The following is a 20,955-nucleotide window of genomic DNA, read 5'->3' as shown; positions in this document are numbered from 1 at the left end:
ACGCAAGCTCATGCAGGCAAAAACGTCCAAGCGCTTTGCCACTTTGTAGGCGATGGGCTCGACACCTGTTGGGATGGCCACGTCGTCATCGTCGCTGCGCAATTGAAAACGCTAGTCGTGTTGGTCTATATTGTACATGTAACTTAATCGAGGAGCCCGACGTGGAGCGACGCATCCATGTTGATGGAGGAGTGCTTGGCGGAGATGCTGCCCGAGGAAGTCTTGCCTCGGGCGTAGTACGCGAAGATTCCACCCGCATCGCGCTTGAGAAAGCTGTCTTGTATCCAAAACTGCACGACGTTGAGGAAGCTGGGAATGACGATCATGACGAGAACGAGTTCCGCAAAGGGATGGCCCGCGAGAGGACGGAAGAGTGCGTTTCCGATGGCGCTAAGAGGATGTGCTGTCGCGATGAGCACGGATGTGACGATTCCTTTCGAGAAGATGATGATGCTCAGCCACGCCGCGAGTTGGATGCCCCATATTCTGTAGCAGCATTGTCACAACTTGGCAACTTGGATGAAGTTGCACCTGTACGACGGAGGAGACCCGTAGTCGCCGCTCTCAAACAGCACGGGGAAGTTCGCCCACAGTGCGGCCTCTTGTTGAAGTCGTAGCAACGACAGCGAAATGACCGTGCCGAGAGTGAAGTCAATGAAGAAGTTGAGAAAGTACCAGACGCACTACCTGGTGTGTTAGTTTGCCGACGCTCTAGTGATTTCGCACCTGATCCGTGACGTGCGGGAGTGAAATAGCAATCAAGATGTTGGTGAAATGGCCCACGACAGCCTATACATCGGCGCGTGAGCTCGTGACTTCAAACGGCTTGAGTTGTACCCCCAAGCCTTGCTTGCTCACATCCATCATCCAGATCTCGACGGATCGCTTGGGTCTTTCGACGTGGCGTTTGTACCACAACGACGTCAACGCGATGACGAAGAGTAGCATCTGGACGGCATACGTCTGTAGTCCCGACAGGAGCTCGCATTTCTGCAGGGACAGCGGCGAGTCCACCACGGCAACGGCGCCGCGGTCATGTTCCATGGATATTCGAATTGGATCTTTAGGAGGTGCCAATTGCAATTATCCGGACTGTGGCTCCTCTACCGTGTTTTGTATGTCATTCATCCAATTTGAATTGGACATTTGTAACTCGTTGACGATAAATACAATATGGAAACAGCACATAAAATCAATAGACTACAAATGTACGGCGCTTTGGCACTATTTTTTTCATGACTGCACGAAGGATTGGGCAGAGTTATCCGGATTGAAACCAAAGATCACATTTGGCCGCAGCTGGACACCATGTCGGCGCTGGACTTTGTCGTGCATGGAGATGTGGACGAAGATAGCGAGACCAACTACCTGGATGAAGTCGAGATAGGCCTACCGCAACCGTACACGCTGCGTCTGATGGACAACCCCCGCCATATAGCAAATGAGACTGTTCACGATTGGAGGCGAGCAAGGCGACCGCCACCCCTGCACGAAGTGGACAGCCCCGATAAAAGCCCCGTCCGGACCAGTCCATCATCGTCCGTACTACCAGCAGAGCACAGTCGATGCGCGACACTGTTGACCAGGATACGAGAAAAGGTGTTCGCGCGCATGACGACGAATGATCACGTGGTGCCAACCACAAGTGACTACTTGGAACCAGACGTCGACAGCAACGACGACGAAGATGACCAAGACGAAGAACGCGACAGCGAGGGCCGTGATCGAGTGTCGAAAAAGCGTGACTTGCACACGTTCCTCATGGGGAGCACTCGCCCGCTTGAATACGACATGCTGCCGGCTCCTCTTTCGTCCGATCCAACTGGTCCCATCCTTCCGCGCGTCATGCCGCTGCCATTTCTCTTCCTGCCACCTCCTCCGTCATCCAAGCAAGGGCCGACCCTTGCCAAGTGCCTCCTGCCATCGGTGCCAAAAACCCGGCCACCGCTGCGCAAGTACAATCAACGGACCATCTACAACTGCGTCCGGTGCGGCCAAAAGAAGAAAAATCACACGTGCAACTTCCCCGAAAACGTTCGATCTGTCGGCACTGCGATGGCGGCGACGTCCGCGCCTCGTGATACTGTCTCGCGGTACTACAAGTGCGGCCGGGTTCTCGTTTGCAAAAAGTAGTAGATGGCGAGGGATGAACATGAAGCCGATGTTGCATGTATTCTTTGAATAATGCAGCGACAACCAGAGCCTAGATGGACCACATTCCGCGACAGCAACTGCACGGCCCGCCGGCGCTCGCACGAGAAATGCACTCGTTTGCAATGTCCATCGCCTCCACATTGGGCCAGCCCTTCCATGGAGGTGGCAGCGCATGGCATGCATTGGTCGTGGAAACTCGAGTCAAATTAATACACAGAGGCTGCCCGACGACCGGTGCGTATCGGTTGCCGTCGATGGAGATTGTATCGACTCCGATTGAGAGGTGGCAAGGCATGAAAATGCCGATGGCAGATTGTGCCGCGCTCCAGACGAGCGACCACGGGCTGATCCCGCCGCAGTTCGTCAGAAGCATGACGTTGTCGAGAGTTCAAGGCGAAGCTATGCGATGGGCTTTGCACTACAGCAGCACAGCCGTCGACACGAATTTAGCAGAATCTCTTGTTTATACTTGGCTTCTCGTGGAGACGCTGGCCTGGGGCATGATGGACGTCGAGCCGCCACTGAGAGCTTGCTCGAGCTCTTCGTACGCTTGTTTCTGGAGATGCTGCGTGTTGCGCAGGCGCTGGATGAGCTCCATTTCGAGCCGTTCCATTTCTTGCACTTCCTGTTCTTTGTCCAAGCACGCTTGCTCTTCTCGGCGGATGATGCTGTCTGCGCGCTCTTTGTTGGCGCGCTCGACTTCCATCTATACCTCGAGGTAAGCGGCGCGATGGAATGGATCGCGAAGTTCCTTGCCTGTTTGACCTGGCGCGCGCGCTTGAGTTGGTTTTCTTGCTTGAGCACATCCTCTCGACGACGCACGGCTTCCTCCAACTCGAGGCGCTTCTTGTTTTCCGTGAACTGCCGCCACTTCTGCTTATCTTCCTTGAGTTGCTGTGCATCGGACCGCTTCTGTTCGAGGATCTGCTGATCGATCTCCTTCTTCTCCGAAGCAAGCACAAGCTCTCGCTTCATCTGTTGTTGCGCTTGCAATTCTCGCTCCGCATTCGTCATGAGAGCCGTGCGCTCGCGAGCGTAGTTCTCCTTTTCCTGGCGCAACTTGACGAGCTCCATCGCGCGCTTCTTGGTCTGTTCAATCTTCTTCCATGCGCGCGCTTCTTCCGCCTACAGACCGACGGCGGTTGATCCATGCACAAGTCGCCGCTCCGATCGATGCACCTTCAACAGGGCAATGCGATTCTGCAGCAACGTCGCGTCGCTCGACACGTCTTTTCGCCTCTGCGCCACCACAACGTAAGCGCGCATAAAGCACCCAACGGCGAAGGACATACATACCTGCTTTGCCTCGAGAAGCTTGCTCTTTGGCGCCGATCCGTCCATGCCGGCGGTGCGCCGACTTTCTCCAAGTGCCGTTTCGTCGTAGGATCCTAAAAATACGAGGGAGCATTCCCGCCATTTGATTGGCTCACGTAAAACGTCATGTCAATAAAACGTATGGTTTAACGTCATCCGATGCCTTTTGTGTTCCTACGTTTGCTCTGGCATCGTTGCGTGGCGCTCACGAGCACGGTCGTGCGAGTGGCAGTGTATGCCATTTCGTACATTGGATCGGATCCACGGGCTGTGTTGATGCTTCCTGCTTCGTGGTCCAATTGGTCGAAGGAGAGTGCGTTTTTTTAATTTGACGGAAAGACGTGAAATACGTTTTACTTTGGAAGAAATTTGCGCCGAGCCGCCGACGACCATGATGAAGCTGCATTGCATGCGCTGCAGACACAATGGCTCGGGCTTGGACGAGTCGTATGTGAACATCAATGCCACTAGCATGCACATGCCATCTGCGTCGTCCATGTCGATGTCCGTGATGAGAGACCGCGAGTCCTCCCATGCCGACGTGAGTTCGCACGTCAAGAAGATCCAACGACTGCACGCGATCAGTGAAAGCATCACGGCGAGTGCAACCACTTCCGTTCCAGCTCTGTGCCCCGAATGCCTCCAACTTCTCACACAAATGCTAGAGAAGAGCGATGCGCGGGCACGCCAGGAGAAAAAGGCCCTTGCCACGTTCATTGCATCCGTCCCGAAGCCAACGCGTTCGACCAAGGAGCCGATGCAACCGTCCGTCTTTGCCGTCAACTCTATCGATCCCACGATTGCTTCCATGCATGCTGAACGTGTGTCTATCCATCTCGAGTTCCAGAAGTTGCAGGACGAACTTGGCGCGATCGAGCAAGAGGAAGCCGAGATGTGGACTGCCATCAACGACAAACTCATGGCGGTCGGCGAAGCCCACGACGCTCGTGACGCGAGCGTTGCGCGGCTGCTCGAGATGGAGTCGCGATTGCACATCATTCGGCGCATGAACCTGTGGAACGACGCGTTTTACATTTGGCACAAAGGGCCGTTTGGCACGATCAACGGGTTCTGCCTCGGGCGGCTTCCACGGCATCACATCGACTGGCACGAGATCAATGCGGCATGGGGCGACGTCGCGCTTGTCGTGCAGCTCCTGGCCGAAGCCATGGGGATCACGTTCTGCAACTTCCAAGTCGTGCCACTCGGCAGTCTATCCAAGATCGTGCGGCTGCATCCGTCGCCAGTGTTGGAGTATTCGCTGTAAGCGGTCGTTCGTTTGCTTTCATAACCCTCTCTTGTGGTAGCCACGGAAGTGACACTGACAACTTTGTCGAAAGCCCATTCAACCTTGGTCTGGCGGCACTGCTGCAGTGCGTGGCGCACCTGGCCGACCACGCGGAAGCCGCCGACGCGACCTTTCGGTTGCCTTACAAGGTGGCGATGCCCGTCATGGAGGTTGTGGTTGATGGCGTGTGTAGATCGGGCGCACGACGGCGGACGTCGGCGGTCTCAGCCTCCTCTTCCTGCGGGACGAGGAGTCATGGACGAAGGCTTGCAAATCCATCTTGACCAATCTCAAGTGGCTGCTGGCATGGGCGTCCAAGGGATCGAGCGCACCAGGAGGGACCGAGGCGAGCCGCACTCTGCCGACCGCGCCAAGTGGTGGAGGAGGTTGAAATGGGGACGGTGGGTTTATGTTACTAAGAGCTATCTGCTGTGCTGGTGCGTCTGGGCTATTGAAACGAGTCGACCAGGAACACGACCGACTCGTCCACGCGCTTCCGCTTCTCGCCGCGATGGGCTGTGAGGCAAAAGTGCAGGAGAAGCTCGGCCTCGTCACTGTGGTCTGGCACAGACCTCGACGTTCTGTGATGGGCAGACGACTTTGTGTCGGCGGACGAGCTTCCTCTCTGTCGACCAGATGATGGAATCGGCGTCTTCGGTGCTATGGCTGGCTTGATGGCGAGCGATGTGAAAAACTCATCTTCGAGGACCTGCAGCTCCATGGCAGCTTTTTGGATCGACTTGGCCGTCTCCGCGGTGCTCTCGAGTGCGCGAAAGATCTGCTTCCCGATCGAACTGTTTCCTTTGAGCTTCTTCGTCACGCGCATGGCTTCACAATTGAGCTTCTTGGACAGATACCACCGCAATGACGTGCCGTCTTCAATGTCTAGCAGTCCGAGTCGGAAAAAGTGGATCATCTTGTTCGTGAACGCCTCTTCCTCAGGGGTCCACTTGCCACTGCGCAGCCCAGGCGGACACTTGGACTTGGTCGACCGCTTCGAGTCGCGTTTGTCGCCACCAAAGCGAGACGACGGCGAACTGCAGTCGTCCGCATCGGATGAATTGTTGTCGCTCGAATAGTTGACGGGAGGTGCTTGTGGAGGGGTCGGTGCACTCGAGTGAGGGACTGGCGCGAGGAGGGGCTTCGAATGTGCCAACCCCGCGACCGACGGCGTCACGGAAGCTGGCGCGGCTGTCGGCAGGCGGATGAGAAATCCCAGCGGCGCAGAGGCTGGTGCTGCTGCGGACGGAGTTTCGTGATGCTGCACAGTTAACATATAGTCAATATACGTATCAAAGTCACTTTGGATGCTTCGTGTGTGCGAGGCGATCCACGGAGTGGCGGCGGCGGCGGCACGGGCGGGGTATGGCGGTCGCAAAGTGAAGTTCTCAAAACCATCGGTTCACTTCAACAATTAAAATGCCAGAGGTTTATCCGGCATTATCCGGTAGTTCCCGCCGCACACGGCCAATCCCATACAAATTCCAAGTTGTCGAATGCAGTTGGGTTTCAATTTGAAGTTGCAACCTCGCTGGTTCGGCAAACCTTCAATACTTTATACAAAATGCATTTCATTTGCTGAAATCATGCGTATTTTATCCAATCCAAGTGCGCGATTCCACGGCCAACTTCAAGGTCCCCACGTACGTTGCCTGGATTGGCCAACGTTCGTGCAGCGGAGACAAGTTGCGATTTCAACCCGGCGGAGGGGGGGTTGTCGCTGCTTGGACTGCTTTGCGACGTCGCCAGCGGCTTGTCCCGAGTCTGCGAGGCGTACGAGGGGGGGGGCAAATTTTGTTTGAATCCGTGGTACCGGGGCTGTTTCTATGCTAGGGGCATCGAGGGGGCGGAGGGGGGAGTGGCTGGGTTTGGCCAGACGACGATGGTTTATGCTTGGCAGCATCGATCCGAACAAGACAAAAGACCGTCGTTATGCTGGACGAACGCGTTCTGTCGAGAAAGAGATGTGAGAGGCACAGAAGGATTGCACGACGGCAAGTGCCATGGAGTCGCTTGATATGCCACCAGATAAGGCATGCTCGATCCATGGGGGCTGCTAGCGAGGGTCGTAGAGAGCGTAGCGGGCCCCAAACGCTCCAAATTGCGTCGTGCGCGTCGACGCTTTGCATTCGACGTGGGAGTTTTTGAATGCGCTGGACAAAATAGATGAATTTTCAAGATTAATGTCATTTAAATTCGAGAATGACGGTCATGTTGGACGAAAGCTCGAGAGGAACTTTCATGTCCGCGCCCGAGATGACCGAGGCGGTATCGTTCGGAGATGATTTTGGCCAGAAGATCGACCTCACTGTGCGCATCAGAGAGATCCTGCGAAACTATCCAGGTGACGAGCATGGCGTGACCCGTTCTTGACGCAGTCGTTGTAGAGGGAACGTCCGTTCTCAAAGAGATGGTGCAGAACGCAGATGACGCTGGCGCGACCGAGATTTCGTTCTGCCTGGACAAGCGAACGCATGCTTCAGACAACCTTGCGTACACAAAGCTTGCTGTGTTCCAAGGCCCGTCCCTCTTGGTCCACAACAATGCGGAGTTCACGGACGTAGACTTTGAATCGATCCAAGTACGGAGGACACCGCGTTCTCCGTCATTCATACGGTGTACGTTAGCGCATCGGAGACTCCCTGAAGAAAGACTCGTCGAAGGGATGGAAGACCGGACGCTTCGGCATTGGATTCAACTCAGGTACCCTGGCGGCCGTCGAATGGACGGGTCATGTTGGACGTAGTGTACCACCTGACGGACTTTCCCACGTTTGTCAGCGGTCGGCGCATCGTGATGTTCGACCCTCAGGTAATTTCTTTCCCAGGCAGTCCTCTGTCTCACGTCGGTGTAGGCGACCCATCTCCCCAACGTAAACCCGAGCAACCCTGGCAAGCTCATCGATTTTCTCGCGCGGCAAGACCTTCTCGCCCAATTTCCCAACCAGTTTGCGCCGTTCAAGGGATTTGGATGCAATCTAGCGGCACATTTCCACGTAATTCGTTCCCGGTCCATGATGATGTCGTCACGTGCATGATGGCCACAGGGCACGATGTTTCGGCTCCCATTGCGCACGGCGAACGAGGCCCGTCGAAGCAAACTATCGGCGTCCATTCGAACGTGCGAGGACATTCAACACTTGCTGGACGAGTTCTTTGTCGAGTCGACCATGGTCTTGTTGTTTTTGCGACATCTTGCCAAGATCTCCATCTACGAATGGACGGATGGCCAAGATGCGCCGTCCATGCGCTACACCACCGCCGCCGCCGCCGTCGTTGAGTCGCTGGCATGTCGCAGCCAAATCGTCGCTCGTCCACCTTTTTCACAAGCAGGTACGTCGTGGGATGTCCATTTGAAGGTCACGACGAGAGACATTGCCCACAACATGGACCATCACGCGTCTTGGCTCGTGTGCAACCAACTCGGCGGCGGGACATGCTCCATGATCGCCAACCACCCAGACAATGCAAGCCTCCGCCTCATTCCGTACGGCGGAGTCGCGGCAAGGCTGGATGCCGCCGTGCCGGGCCGCGCGTTCTGCTTCCTGCCGTTGCCTGTGGAAACCGGTCTTCCCGTCCACATCAACGGGTACTTTGAGCTGAGTTCGAATCGACGGGACATCTGGACCGGCGATGGCCTCAGCGGCGACGGCCTCCTTCGGGCGCAGTGGAACGATGCCCTGTTGAAGGATGTCATCGCGCCGTGCTATGCCCGGGCCATCGCGACCATCCGCCACGAATCTCCATACCTGTTTCCGTCGCATGTGCCGGCGATCGCGTGGCAAAAAGCGCTCGTCTTGTCGATGCTCCGGCTAATCCAGACGCAGCCGTGCTTGTTCGCTAGGGCAACCAACTCGTTCGTGTCGCCCGCGGAAGCCAAGGTGCTGCCAGTGGACATGCCGCACCGCAACACGGTCGAAGCGGTGCTGCAACATGACAGCGTGCCGCTCTTGTCTCTCGATCTTTCTCTGCAACGCTTGCTCCTGGACACCAGGACGATCCCCGCCCCATTCGCTCCACAGGACGCCAGATCTTGGTACAAAGCGCACCGCACATCGCACGGAAGCGATCCCGTCGCCATGCGGCATTTGACCGAGTTTTGCTTCGACGACATCAACTCAACCAACTCGCAAGAAATCGTGGGAGTCGACCTCGTTCCCCTCTTGGATGGATCCGTAGGAACCTTTCAAGACGGCGCCGGAGTTGATGCGGACGCGCTGGCACAGCTCTCCGCCATGGGCTTCGACAAGACGTCCTGCGTCGCCGCCCTCACAACGACCCACGACGCGTCCGAAGCGTTGAATTGGCTGCTGTCCCATGATGCTACTGCATCCAGCAGCACCGCGGCAGCCATGACGACGTACTATGTGTGTGGGGACCCTCTGGAGCTGGAGCTGCTGCAGGCATCGTGCTCAAACGTTCTCGTGAATACGGCGGTGCTGAGCAAGAGGATGGTGGCACTCGTCACGTCCGTCCGGCACTTGAACGTTGAGAGGGTCACAATCGACTCGTTTCGATATCTCGTGGGCCGCCACGTCTTTCCCAGCGAGTGGAAGCACCAGCAGCGTGTGGCCAAGTGGTCCCAGGATCCCCCGCTGTCGTTTGCCTGGTTTCAATCGTTCTGGTCGTATGTTGGTCCGTCTCCCGCCAAGTTTGAGCTTTTCCAAGATGAATGGCCGGTGCTTCCAACGAAATCCGCCGCTCTGTGCGCATTGCATCGGCAGTCGACGGTCGTGAGCGGCGAGTTGCTGCCGGACGCGGTCGTGGCCATCTTGGACACAATCGGGGTCGATATGCTGGCGCCGCGACTGTTTCAAAACACTCCCCACCACACGATTTGGAACTTCATCCAGCAACCGACGCCCCACGGCGTGTTGGCCACGCTGTCCCGTGCCATGTGCCAAGCGCTGTCGATGGACGACAAGGCGACGATGAGGGACTTCCTTTTGTCCGATCACTGCCACGACATGGACAACGACGCAGTACAGCACCTCAAGTCGCTTCCCATCTTTCCCGGCGTCGACGGGGCCATCTCCATCACCCCATCGACCTACGTTGCGCCACAAGTTGACGTGGAATTGCTTGCGCAGGACGACCCACACTGCATGATGCCAAACGTCCTGTCGTCGGCCGCGACTCGAGTGCTCAACGTCCACGTGCTGGACAAGATGACGTTCTACTGGACCAAGCTCTTTCCTGCCATGCCTGCGATGGCCATCGACAGGCAGCACGCCGCCATCGAATGTGTCCTGCGAGATGTGTCGCTTTTCCTCCAACGACCACTTGGACCGTTCCAGGACCTCGCCATCTTCCCGACCATGGCGGCTGGCCCGTTGAAGCGCATCACGGAACTGTACGACCCTGAGATCGACATGTTTGTCGGCATGATCCATCCGAGCTGTTTCCCTGTCGCGCCATCTCCAGACGCGTTGGCGGCGATGCGGTTGCTGGGGCTGCAGCAAATGCTCACTCGACCGTCCATCTGCCAGTTGATTGTGGCGCTGGCAAGTGCCGAACTGCCCGACGTGCACCGCGCCAAGGAGTTTGTCACGTACATCGACACCCATGCCGACACGCTCCTGCATCCCACCGAGAACGTGGCGAAACCATCCAAGAAGCTGCCATTCTTCCTCAAACCGAAAAAGATCCACACCACGGCGACGCACTTGGCCGACGAGATGAAGGAGATCATTGCGTTGCGGGACTCGTTGACGTCGCATGCGTGGCTTCCTGTCCTGACGACTGGCACCGATGCCGCGCAGCCCATGCGAACGCCGGTGGTGACGCTTGCCCTGCCAAGGGACGTGCGCCTGACCGACGACATGTGGCTCTGTTCTGCGAGTTGCTACATCTTGGACGGCACGATCACGTCCGACGCGCTGCGGGAGCTCTTTGGCTGGAAACGCGCTCTTCCACCGGCAGTCCTCGTTCGCCAACTGTGCGCGATGCACCAAATGCCGTCGCGGTCCCCCGCCTATTCCACAGCAACGTGTCGGATCTACGAGGCATGTGGCCGCCATCCCACCGACATGGTTCGCCCGCTGCTCGCAGACGCGGCGTGGATCTGGATTGAAGACACGTTTTATACATCGTCACAAGTCGCCGTCGAGTGCTACATCCACGCATCGCCTTACCTGGCGGCCGTTCCTCGCGCGCTCGATCGGTTTGCGTCGTTTTTCAAGTCGATGGGAGTTCGCCAAACATTTCAAGCGCACGACTACGTCTCTGTCCTGCAGGCCATGTACGACGCCAAGTTGTCGGGTAACAACGTGGCGCTTCGACAAGACGAGTTGGCGCTGGCCGTGCAGCTCATCCAAGCGCTCAGTGACATGCCACGTCCTTCGACTGGCCGCCCTGTGTACATGCCAAGCGCGAATGCGACGCTACAGGAAGCGACGACGCTCGCGTTCAACGACGCGCCGTGGGTCGACCCTCCGCCGCCCCACCTCGTCTTTGTCCACTCGCAGATCTCAAACGTCGTGGCGGCGTCGCTCGGGTGCATTTCGTTTCGGTCATGTTTGGTCCTGGCCACGTCGGAGCATTTGCAAGGCGTGGAATCATTTGGCCAGTCCGAGCCGCTCACTCGACGGCTCGCTTCAATCTTGGAGCAGTACCCCGAGGGCACAAGCATTCTGAACGAGCTCGTGCAAAACGCAGACGATGCGCAGGCCACGCAATTTAGCATTTGCTACAGCCGAAAAACATTCAAGTCGTCGTCGCTTCTGAGCGCGCCGTTGGGACTGTGGCAAGGCGCGGCTCTGTATTGTGTACGTCGCGATGCCGGTTGTCGTGGTTTGAATGTCTTTCTAGTACAACGACGCGGTTTTCAGAGACAGCGACTTTGCCAACCTGGCGCGCATCGGACAAGGCTCGAAACTTGGCAACCTCTCCACGACAGGTCGCTTCGGCCTCGGCTTCAACTCGGTGTACCACTTGACGGATGTTCCGTCTCTGGTGTCTGGGGAATCGCTTGGTACGTGCGCCACACGATGGCCGTGGTGAGGCAGCTCTGGTAGTGATGTTCGACCCGCACGCCACGAACGTTCCGAATGCGACCGCCACGCACCCTGGCATCAAGATTCGCCTGACCAACTCGTCTTTGGTCGGCCACTTTCCCGACCAATTTGCGCCGTACGCGTTGTTTGGATGCGATGTGGCGAGTCATCGGTACGCGCTCGCCCGACTGGCTCGACGCCTGAGCGAGTGTGTTGCATGCAGATTTGATGGCACGCTGTTTCGATTTCCACTGCGAAATGCCGACACGGGTGCGCGCAGCGACATCAAGAAGGGCGTTTACACCGATGCCCAAATGCTTGAATTCCTTGACCTGTTCAAGCAGTCGCTGACGTCGACGCTGCTCTTCCTTCGACATGTCTCGCGCATCTCCGTGTATATCCTAGACGAAGGCGACGATGCCCCCACGCTGCTGTACGAAGGCTCAGTCCACGAGAGACCCCCGCATCCGCTGAACCAGTTTCCAACGAAGGCTGCATTCTACGCGCACTTGGCAAAGCAAACGGCCGTCGCCGTTCAGACCAACCGCATCCACGTCACCACATCACACAACTCGGACGACATGTACTGGATCACTCATGCCGTTGGATGCGGGCTGGCGCAAGAAATGGCGCTGGCGAACCAAGCACTCAAGCTGATCCCATACGCAGCCGTGGCCGCTCGCGTTGGAGATCCCCTCGACGGCCGCGCGTTCAGCTTCTTGCCGCTCCCTGTCAAAGTCGGCTTGCCTGTTCATGTATGGCGACATCGGTAGCCCGTGCACTGACCTCCATCGCTAGATCAACGGGTACTTTGAGCTGTCGTCAAATCGCCGTGACATTTGGCACGGAGGTAAGGATACCGCGTCCAACTTGAAACGTGTGCCACGATGCGTTTAGATGACATGACGGGCGAAGGCAAGCAGCGGTCCGAGTGGAATACCCGCCTGCTGGTCGATGTCGTCGTGCCAGCCTACGCGGCGATGCTGCAAACTGCCCAGTTGGACCTGCCAAACAACGACGTATTGGCATTGTTTCCGGCCGCAATGCCGCCATGTCCATGGAATTTGGTGGTGGCCGCGCTCTTTCGAGTCATTCGAGACATTCCATTGATTCGCACCGAGCCAACACGTGATGCTGTGCCGTTGTCGAACGTAGTGGTATCGGACTCTCTGTCGCCGCGGACGACGGTGCTGGAGCGTCTTCTCCGTGAAAGCAACATCCCGTTTGCAGTGCTCCCTCCGGGCTTGGCTTGCCTTGTCGTGGACTTGAAGGTCGTGCTTGGGAGTTTGACGTCGTCCACATTTCGCCACCTTCTCCGCACGCACCGAATCCGCATCGACGCGTTGCCGCGGCCGTTGGTGCCGGACGTAGTTGCCATTTGCACGGAAGACGGCGCGCTGAGCGAACTCGATGGCCTGCCTCTGTTAGCCATGCAAAACCAAACATTTCGACAACTCGTGCTCAAGCGTGCCATCGCAGAGACCGTGTTTTGCACGACGGCGCTCGAGAACGAGTTGCTTGATGGGTGTGGATATGCCGATCGGCGCCTGAATATGGACCTCTGCGGACACGTGCTGTGTGCTGTCCCAGGGCTTACCGACGCCTCCAACGTCAAGTCGTACTCTCTCGGGGAGCCGTCCCTGCCGCTTTTCCCCAAAACGTGGCATGGACAAGAACTTGTGCCATGGGATCCGACCAGCTCGCACGTGTCGGCATCGTGGCTCCGGACGTTTTGGACATACGTCACTGCCTACGTGGAAACGAATGGAGATGGGACTGTCTTGCACGAGTGGCCGTGCAAGCCATGCATGCTACCTGACCGAACGCTGGTGCTTGTCCAGCTGCAGGTGTTCCCGATGAGCAGTGCGACGAATGGGTCGATGACCGGGTTGTGTAGGTCCCGACGCTGGTGGTTGACGACTCGCTGGTGGGCAACCCGTTCGTTCGGTCCTTCTTTACACCGCTTGGGCAATACATCCTCGAAACGCCGCTCCTTCCCCATAAAGAATGCCCTCCATGGCTCGTGAATCACAGCTACTGCACATTCCTGACGTCGACGAGTTTGATCCATCTCTTGGCACGTCACCCCCATGCGATCCAGACGGCTAGTTTGCACGAACGCGAGATGCTCCTCGCGATCGTGTGCCAGCAACTCTACAACGACTACTCGGACGGACAGCGGACGGTCATCCACACGCTCGAGTTGTTTCGAGTCCATGGCGGCAATGACCGCACGTTTGTGTCCCTTGAGTCGCAGCTACCGCTGGTCTTGGCCCCTATCGACTGCAACCCCGCACTCCTTGGCACGTCTTTCCTCCGGCCACAAGGGTTGACGGAGCGGCAATTCTGCCGCGATGCCGGCATCCCCGAATGGACGCAAGACCAAGTGTTTCTCGAGCATGTACTTCCCTGCCTTGCCAACTATGCCCGCCCCATGCAACTCAACATTCTGATCGACTCGTTGGCGTCGTTCACGCACGCGTCTGCAGCGTATCAAGATGCGTTGAAGGCTGTGCTGGTTGTGCCGACCCAGAGCTCGTCGAGTCCGTTGCGCCGCGTTTCAGAGCTGCACGACCCCACCAAGCCCGACTTGGCCGGTCTTCTCGGCCCGACAAGCTTTCCGACGCAAGACCTGTGCACGCCGACGCTCTTGGACGTGTTGCGGCAACTCGGGCTAAAGCAGCATTTGTCCGTCCAGGCGATGGCGGAAAGCGCCGCTGCGATCGACGACATGTCGAGAAGGAACCGATCGGAAGATGCCCATGCGCGGGCATGTCACTTGCTAGCAATCGTCAACGAACACTTGGACTCGCTCTACAATCCGACCACGGATGCCCCGCACTTGACTGCTCTCGCCACACTGTGCTGGCTTCCCGTCGCCATCGAGCGAGCGCATCCGTTGCTGCCGTGGCGGCAAACTCAGTACGTGGCAAGCCCAGATACGACGTGGGCTCAAGACATGGCGGTAGGTGTATTCCGATTCTTGGCATGGTCTTTCACGGTCACGCTAGTGGCTTGGTTCGTCGTCCAAGTGCATCCTGCTGGGGCATGTCGAGTCGAAAACGCTGGCGAGTGCTTTCAACTGGAACGTCACGTCAACAGTTGTCGTGGCGCAGCTGAAAGCCCTGAGCGAGTTTTCAACGTGCGATACGGCCGAAGCCCAAGCAGACATGACTCATCACGTTCGAGACTTGTATGTGGCGCTGCTTACTTTGCCCGTGGACGAATGGAGACCAAGTCTGGAAGAGATTGCGTGGCTGTGGACGGGCTTCACCTTTGTCAAGGTCAGCCAAGTCGCGACTGGTTGCCCACCCAACCTGGAGCCGCTGCTTTGTCCTGTTCCGTCCGCCTCTCTGTACGAGTCTCTCACTGTGTTGGCGTATTTTGACCGTCCTCTTGCTTCAGCGTGCCAACGGACCTTCTCGATGCTTTTGCCATCAAGGACGCGTTCGACTCGAGCGATTACATCCATGCGCTTCAGTCTTTGCCCCAGACACGGCGACTGTCGGATCGAGAAATGGATGTTGCGTTGGCTTTGCTTGCCTGGATCCACACCACGATGGACAACACGTCGATTCCGTCCATCGGCACCGACGTCCTTCTCCCGGATGCTGACTTGCGCTTGGTCCGAGCAGCCAACCTCACGGCGGACGACATGGCGTGGAATCCAGCACAAGACATTCGCTGTCACCGCAGGCTGGTGCACCCCAACGTCCCTGTCGAACTCGCCCTTCGACTTGGAGCGACGTCGTTGCACACTTCGATTGCCAGCGCATCGTCCAGCAGTGTCAAGATGGGGCTGCCGCCCGTACCCGTGGTTCTAGCCAACTTGAATCACCCCGACGCATGGAACCTTCAACTCTTTCGCGCGGTGACGGCTCTGGCCGACAAGTGGCACGTCTCGCACGTCGACTTTGTCCTGGACCAACGGCACCATCCCCGTGAAAAGGTGTGTCGACCGACGTTTCAATCTCTCCAGGAAGAATCGCTCTTGATTCACTTCCATGACCACGTCATGTCCGCCGACGAGCTCTACGGCGACATCCACGCCATCTTCACGGGACTCTACGTGGCCAACTGTGTACAAGTTCTCGCTGGAGACGCGTTTTACGTTGTCGATCCGTGCGGCATATACGTCGACGTACCTGGCGCGATCTGCTATGCGGTCCAGTCGACAGAGTTTCAGCGTTACAGCGACCAACTTGTTCCCTTTACGTGCTTGCCACTCGCACCGAGCAACCCCACAAGCGGGTTCTCGGGCACCGTGCTGCGGTGTCCGTGGCGAAAGCTACCCTGCGATTCGTTTCCCGCATGCCCCGTCATCAATACCGCTGCCTTGGTCGCCCAACTCGACGCGGCCGTGAAGGAGGCGGCGGCGGTGTCGGTGCTCTTTACGCAGTACCTGAGTCGAGTGACGCTGTGGACCCTGGGCGTCGGGTCTGAATACGCTCGCGATTGCAATGTAGACATTCAACTGTACGATGACGCGAGTGTGCTGTGTGCCCGCCGCAAGCTCGTACAAGACTCCGAGTGGAAAAAGCCTCCAGTGTTCCAACTCAGTAGCTTCTTTCGACGGTCCGTCAAGGAGGAGCTGGCGACCGTCGTTGAATGCACCGTGCGTGTCGAAACCAACAACGTTCCCCGTGTCCAACGATGGCTCGTCAGCTCCAACGTCGCCGTGGGCCGAACGCGCGAGGTGGCCAAGAGCATGCATGGAATCACGCCACATGCAAGCGTGGCGTGCTTGCTGCACCAGAGCGATGGCGGGACCCACGTCGTTGGGCAAATGTGCACAACGGTGCCGTCTGGAACCGCTACTGGCCTGCCGGTCCACATCAATGGGGGCTTTTTGCTGGCAGGGCTAGACTTGCCGTTGCAAGGATTCGGTAGGATGGGCATATCGACGGTGGTGATGATGGAGCCACGAGAAGAATCTGTAGGTGCGTCGGACAATCAATACGACACAAAAGCGATGTGGAATCGCATTCTGATTGAAGATGCAGTCAGCGAAGCGTATGTTCAACTGCTCTTGGCCATCAAGCAGGCGGCGTCTCCATGGCTGGTGCGTCGACTTTTCTCGCGCGAGTCGACTTCATGTTCTTGGCAGGAGGCGGCCAAGGCGGTGTACCGAGCATGGCCGAGCATCCACGACCCAAACGACCACCACCACGTTGTCGGTCCTTTCACTCAACACGCCGTGCTCTCTAAATTGTCGACGCAGCCGTTGTTTCTATGTGGAGATGGCACGATGCGCAAGCTGGACGACGGGTACGACCCCGCCACCCTGCACATTCAAGTGGCATCGTACTGTCACCTCCATTTCGCCATGTTTCAACTGCCCACGCATGTGTACGCAACCGTTCGCGAGCACGGCGCCGCCATCCCGCAGATGCAGCCCCGTGTCCTGCGGGACTTTCTCAAACGCGTGCACGTATCAACCATCCACTGCGCCCTGTGCATGCCACTGCTAGAGTACTGTGCGTCCGACCTAACGTCGACGACGTATCATGAATTGGCGGGGCTGCCGCTGCTGCCTCTCGCTGACGGCTCCGTCGGTCTCATTCCGTACGGCCACCACATCTTCACGGATAAATTCGTCGTGGCAACGATGGATCAACAGCAATTGCTGCCCACGTTGTGTGCGCGATTTCTCGCGCTCCATTTCGTGCACTCGATGGCGGCGTGGTTGGCAGATCCCAAGTTTGTCGCTGCCATTGGCGCCCAACACTTCAGCGTGCAGTTGTTGGCGACGTCACTGGATACCCAACTGCCCAAGACGTGGAAAAACCAAACGAGTGTACGATGGGACCACCGCGTCGTCGACGATCTGTGGCTTGTTCGGTTCTGGAGTCAAGTGTCCAAGGCTGACGCATCCCTGTTTCAAGCATGGCCGTTGCTTCCAGTGTCGGGCGGCCGTGAGCTCATGTCGTGTAGATATGTCGATCGCGTCATTTGGCTGTGGCAAGATGTCTCGCTGGCCGTCGAGCTCCGTGCGTTGGTTCGACAAGGCCACGATCGCGTGCGGGAGGATCTTACCGCGCTTGAGCGAGAAAGCCGCGTCTTGGAGTCGCTGACGAGGAAGCAGCTTGACGTATTTCTCGAAGATGACGCGGTGGTCGACTCGCCCACAATCGTTGCCGAGCCCGACAACGCCGCTCCACATACGCATCGATCAAGCGAAACCTGTGATGCCATCCTTCCCGTGCCAGAAAACGACCCTGCGCATCGCTCGATCGTTGACATCCTTTCCAAGCTTCACGCACCGTCCATGGAAGTGGCGTACTTTCACGAAAACGTCACGTTTCCACTGCCAACAGCCCATGTGGGCATTCTCGGTTGCTTGGCGCAGTGGCCCGAACGGCTTGAGTGGGCTGGAATGTCGGCCGAGAGCAAGGCTGCGTTGGTGTACTTCTTTGCGTCCCGAGGGTCGTCTTACGGCGGGTACAACCGGGCCCAGATTGACCAACTTCGTCGATTGCCCATGTACAAAACCCTTTCCGGACAGCATGTCGCGATCACCGACGACGTCGTCATGCTGAGCTCTGAAATCTCTACGTTTCCGCCGTACTTGCCAGACCACGTCCAGGGCTCGTTCCTCGAGCTGGACCCGGCAACGTCGTCGGTCGTGGTGCCGTTTTACAAAGAACTGCGTGTGGATGCGCTGAGCGAAGCCCAGTTGTTCATCCAGTTTGTCATGCCGCAGTTCCAAACGACCCAAGCGCCGGCCCAGACGCACGCGATGCTCGACATGATTCATCGCAAGTGGAATGTCATGCAAGATAAACCAGAGCTGCTGGCATTCCTGCAACGAACGCCGCTCTTCCCGTGCGCCACGGGCGGCTACGTTTGTGCCTACAACTTTTTCGACCCTCGCCTCCCGTTGTTGAAGGCCATGTTCATCGAGTCCTCGCCAGAGTTTTTTCCGCCACCGCACTACAGCAGCGACTCGTGGCTCGCTATTCTCGGCGCGATCGGCATGCCCACGACCATCTCGCCCGACATTTTGCTCCGGTGTGCTTGTCATGTATCCCATTTCACGACTCCGTTGACCAGGTCGACCGAAGAGCTCGTGATCATGCTCCACCAACACTTGGTCACCCTGAGCTTCGTTGAAACCCACGCGGAGAACGCGTTCGTCGCAAAGTTAAAAGCCATTGCGTGTGTGCCGGCGACCGTCTATTCCCCGGTGGACGGCACCCATCTGACCAAGCTGGTGCGGTACGACGAATGCGCTGTCCCGGACGACCAGTTCGTTGCGTGCTTTGCCAAACCGATCCTGCACAGCTATGCTGTGCCGCCGCGGATTTTGTGGCGTCGCGTCGGGCTCGTGTCGCCGCCAGTCGTGGCCGACGTCATACAGCACGTTTCAGCAATCGCGCTTCATGCCCCCAACCTCGTGGAAACGTGGAGCTTTTCGTTTGCAGTGACGGACATGTTTCTCGCGATTTTTAGCTTCCTCCAGACCCACTGGTCGGACGTAACCCCGCCGTTCCGAGCCCAGCTGAGAGACATGCCGCTCGTTCCCATCGGAGCGAGGCTCGTCAAAGCCAATCGGCTGTACATCCGACTCGCTGACAATTTGGCGCCGTTCCTGTTCGAAGTGCCTCGGGTCTTTGGCGGATGCGACGCGCTCTTCCGCGACTTGGGCACGACGCCGGCGCCCCAAGCCGACGACTACATTGCGTTGCTGCACGCATTGCACGATGAATGCCCCGTGCTCAACTTGAACGAGCTCGATGCTGTCATCAAGATCCTCGGCTTGATCGAAGCATTCCCAGACGACTCGACCGCCACTCTGCCCGTCCCCACGACCACGAACCGATTGGCGCGACTCCACGAGTGCGTTTTCAACGACGCGCCCGCGATGCTTGCTGACATTGACGGCTCCCACCTCCACGTGGTGCACCCGAGGGTCGGCCCGGCCATCTGCCACCACCTGCGTGTGCCCAACTTGACGGCGGCGGTCGTCGAGGTCCTCGCGCCGTCCTTCGTCCCGGACCGTGTGCATGACACGACTGAGCTGACTGCGCGCCTCCGTTCGCCCGAGTTTTCGGCAGGGCTGCAACAAATCATCCAGGCATCCGATTTTCCTGGACCTGCCGCCGGCGCGCTGGACCTGCCATTGTGGCCTTTATTCACTGTCGTTGGCGTTCGAGACATCCCGACGCGGTACGTGGTGGCGTCCACTGGCCAGGACGTGACTTCGTCCGACTCGCGTCCATCCAAGCTCTTCTTTGTCGATGCCGATCGCCATCTCATGTACGTGCGAACGGAACCGCCTGCCGTGTCGCTAGTCCATGCCGTCGCGCTGGGAGTGCAGCATGCCCTGCACGGTCTACTCAAGGACAGTTTGCCCGTCGTCGCCTTGCTCCAAACTGCCGGCGGCGATCCGACCAACATGCTGCGCAGTCTCGGTCTGCGAACGGCGCCCGATGCAGATGCGACTCGAGGACAAGTCGGGTGCCGCCTCGTGCCGTTCGACAAGGACCGGCTCGAGTTGAAGCCGATGCGGACGTTCACGGAAGGCGAAGTGGTCGCGGTCGAGGCCAACCAAGCGTACGTTTACGCGGTCGTGTGCGGCGAAAAGGCCGTCGAGGTATCGGGCATCCAACAAGTCTTGGTGCGGACATCGTCGTCGACGACACGATGGATGCGATCCACGCACGTCTACTCGTTCAAGTCGGAGCGTCGACCACGCGGCACTGCACCCTCCTCGGCGACAACGCCTCGTGCCACTCGTGCGTCGGTGGCGCCTGGTGCCGTGGCCGCCATCCCGCCATCGCCCGACGCGCCGCCTCTGCCACCGGCCATTCTTGACCATCACGTGATCGATGCGGTCAACGGATTGCTTGCCCGGCTAAACTTACGACTGAGCGCGCCGTACGAGTCGTTGGTGGCCGACGTCATGCAACTCCAACAGCGCGTCGCCGCGGCGGAACAAAGCAATGCGGCCATGGCGGACCGCCTCAACGACGCGCTGCAAGTCAACAACGACCTCGTGGATAGCTTTGTGTGCTCGATCTGCCTGGAACACCACGTCGATCGCGTGCTCGTGCCATGCGGCCACATCTTTTGCCACCACTGCACCCACCGCATCGCCCCGCGCAAGTGCCCTGTGTGCCGGCACGTCTTTACCCTCGCCTCGGCCTTCCATAAACCAACGTAATGATGCGTCGTTGCTCGGATCGTTGCTCATCGGATGAAC

The 20,955-nt window shown here is 58.0% G+C and overlaps 6 protein-coding genes across 7 annotated transcripts; 3 read left to right on the top strand and 3 right to left on the bottom strand.

Moving 5' to 3' along the window:
* Positions 1–143: 143 nt before the first annotated feature.
* H310_02580 (hypothetical protein) lies at positions 144–1,044 on the bottom strand (the record flags this gene model as incomplete). Its single annotated transcript, XM_008866140.1, has 4 exons — positions 144–486; positions 532–683; positions 727–789; positions 838–1,044. 4 exons carry the CDS (start codon positions 1,042–1,044, stop codon positions 144–146), a joined length of 765 nt encoding a protein of 254 aa, XP_008864362.1.
* A 234-nt stretch (positions 1,045–1,278) lies between these two features.
* Positions 1,279–2,203, top strand: H310_02579 (hypothetical protein). The gene has a single exon (XM_008866139.1). It carries the CDS (start codon positions 1,309–1,311, stop codon positions 2,131–2,133), a length of 825 nt encoding a protein of 274 aa, XP_008864361.1. The 5' UTR covers positions 1,279–1,308; the 3' UTR covers positions 2,134–2,203.
* Positions 2,204–2,342: 139 nt separating this feature from the next.
* Positions 2,343–3,526, bottom strand: H310_02578 (hypothetical protein). Its single transcript, XM_008866138.1, has 4 exons — positions 3,451–3,526; positions 3,334–3,393; positions 2,911–3,279; positions 2,343–2,860 (listed from the first exon to the last, which is right to left on the bottom strand). Exons 1-4 carry the CDS (start codon positions 3,493–3,495, stop codon positions 2,618–2,620), a joined length of 717 nt encoding a protein of 238 aa, XP_008864360.1. The 5' UTR covers positions 3,496–3,526; the 3' UTR covers positions 2,343–2,617.
* A 304-nt stretch (positions 3,527–3,830) lies between these two features.
* On the top strand, positions 3,831–6,136 carry H310_02577 (hypothetical protein). The gene is made up of 3 exons (XM_008866137.1): positions 3,831–4,731; positions 4,776–4,905; positions 4,950–6,136. Exons 1-3 carry the CDS (start codon positions 3,860–3,862, stop codon positions 5,145–5,147), a joined length of 1,200 nt encoding a protein of 399 aa, XP_008864359.1. The 5' UTR covers positions 3,831–3,859; the 3' UTR covers positions 5,148–6,136.
* Positions 5,136–6,141, bottom strand: H310_02576 (hypothetical protein). Its single transcript, XM_008866136.1, has one exon. It carries the CDS (start codon positions 6,030–6,032, stop codon positions 5,205–5,207), a length of 828 nt encoding a protein of 275 aa, XP_008864358.1. The 5' UTR covers positions 6,033–6,141; the 3' UTR covers positions 5,136–5,204.
* An 847-nt stretch (positions 6,142–6,988) lies between these two features.
* Positions 6,989–20,935, top strand: H310_02575. 2 transcript variants are annotated; one of them, XM_008866135.1, is made up of 16 exons: positions 6,989–7,100; positions 7,144–7,337; positions 7,384–7,459; positions 7,503–7,567; positions 7,611–7,751; positions 7,803–11,522; positions 11,566–11,728; positions 11,772–11,922; positions 11,974–12,505; positions 12,549–12,600; positions 12,648–13,597; positions 13,648–14,715; positions 14,762–15,105; positions 15,156–16,636; positions 16,691–16,812; positions 16,858–20,935. In XM_008866135.1, exons 1-16 carry the CDS (start codon positions 6,998–7,000, stop codon positions 20,914–20,916), a joined length of 13,221 nt encoding a protein of 4,406 aa, XP_008864357.1. In that variant the 5' UTR covers positions 6,989–6,997; the 3' UTR covers positions 20,917–20,935. The 2 variants fall into 2 exon arrangements, with proteins under 2 accessions (XP_008864357.1, XP_008864356.1); XM_008866134.1 differs by having other exon boundaries at positions 16,682–16,812.
* Positions 20,936–20,955: the final 20 nt, after the last annotated feature.

Source organism: Aphanomyces invadans, assembly GCF_000520115.1.
Source record: "Aphanomyces invadans strain NJM9701 unplaced genomic scaffold supercont1.4, whole genome shotgun sequence".
Lineage (NCBI taxonomy): Eukaryota > Oomycota > Saprolegniomycetes > Saprolegniales > Verrucalvaceae > Aphanomyces > Aphanomyces invadans.
This window is presented reverse-complemented; position numbering and strand designations above follow the sequence as displayed.

What these genes read in the sequence shown, in the direction of transcription:
- H310_02579 (XM_008866139.1), top strand. Translation starts at nt 1,309, where the DNA reads ATGTCGGCGCTGGACTTTGTCGTGCATGGAGATGTGGACGAAGATAGC.
- H310_02578 (XM_008866138.1), bottom strand. Translation starts at nt 3,495, where the DNA reads ATGGACGGATCGGCGCCAAAGAGCAAGCTTCTCGAGGCAAAGCAG. An exon ending in AGCTTCTCGAGGCAAAGCAG is followed by an intron (nt 3,394 to 3,450) that starts GTATGTATGTCC and finishes GTGGTGGCGCAG; the next exon opens with AGGCGAAAAGACGTGTCGAG. An exon ending in ATCGCATTGCCCTGTTGAAG is followed by an intron (nt 3,280 to 3,333) that starts GTGCATCGATCG and finishes GTCGGTCTGTAG; the next exon opens with GCGGAAGAAGCGCGCGCATG.
- H310_02577 (XM_008866137.1), top strand. Translation starts at nt 3,860, where the DNA reads ATGATGAAGCTGCATTGCATGCGCTGCAGACACAATGGCTCGGGCTTG. An exon ending in CCAGTGTTGGAGTATTCGCT is followed by an intron (nt 4,732 to 4,775) that starts GTAAGCGGTCGT and finishes CTCTTGTGGTAG; the next exon opens with CCACGGAAGTGACACTGACA. An exon ending in CCTTTCGGTTGCCTTACAAG is followed by an intron (nt 4,906 to 4,949) that starts GTGGCGATGCCC and finishes TGGCGTGTGTAG; the next exon opens with ATCGGGCGCACGACGGCGGA.
- H310_02576 (XM_008866136.1), bottom strand. Translation starts at nt 6,032, where the DNA reads ATGTTAACTGTGCAGCATCACGAAACTCCGTCCGCAGCAGCACCAGCC.
- H310_02575 (XM_008866134.1), top strand. Translation starts at nt 6,998, where the DNA reads ATGTCCGCGCCCGAGATGACCGAGGCGGTATCGTTCGGAGATGATTTT. An exon ending in TAGACTTTGAATCGATCCAA is followed by an intron (nt 7,338 to 7,383) that starts GTACGGAGGACA and finishes GGTGTACGTTAG; the next exon opens with CGCATCGGAGACTCCCTGAA. An exon ending in TGCGATGTGGCGAGTCATCG is followed by an intron (nt 11,923 to 11,973) that starts GTACGCGCTCGC and finishes TGTTGCATGCAG; the next exon opens with ATTTGATGGCACGCTGTTTC.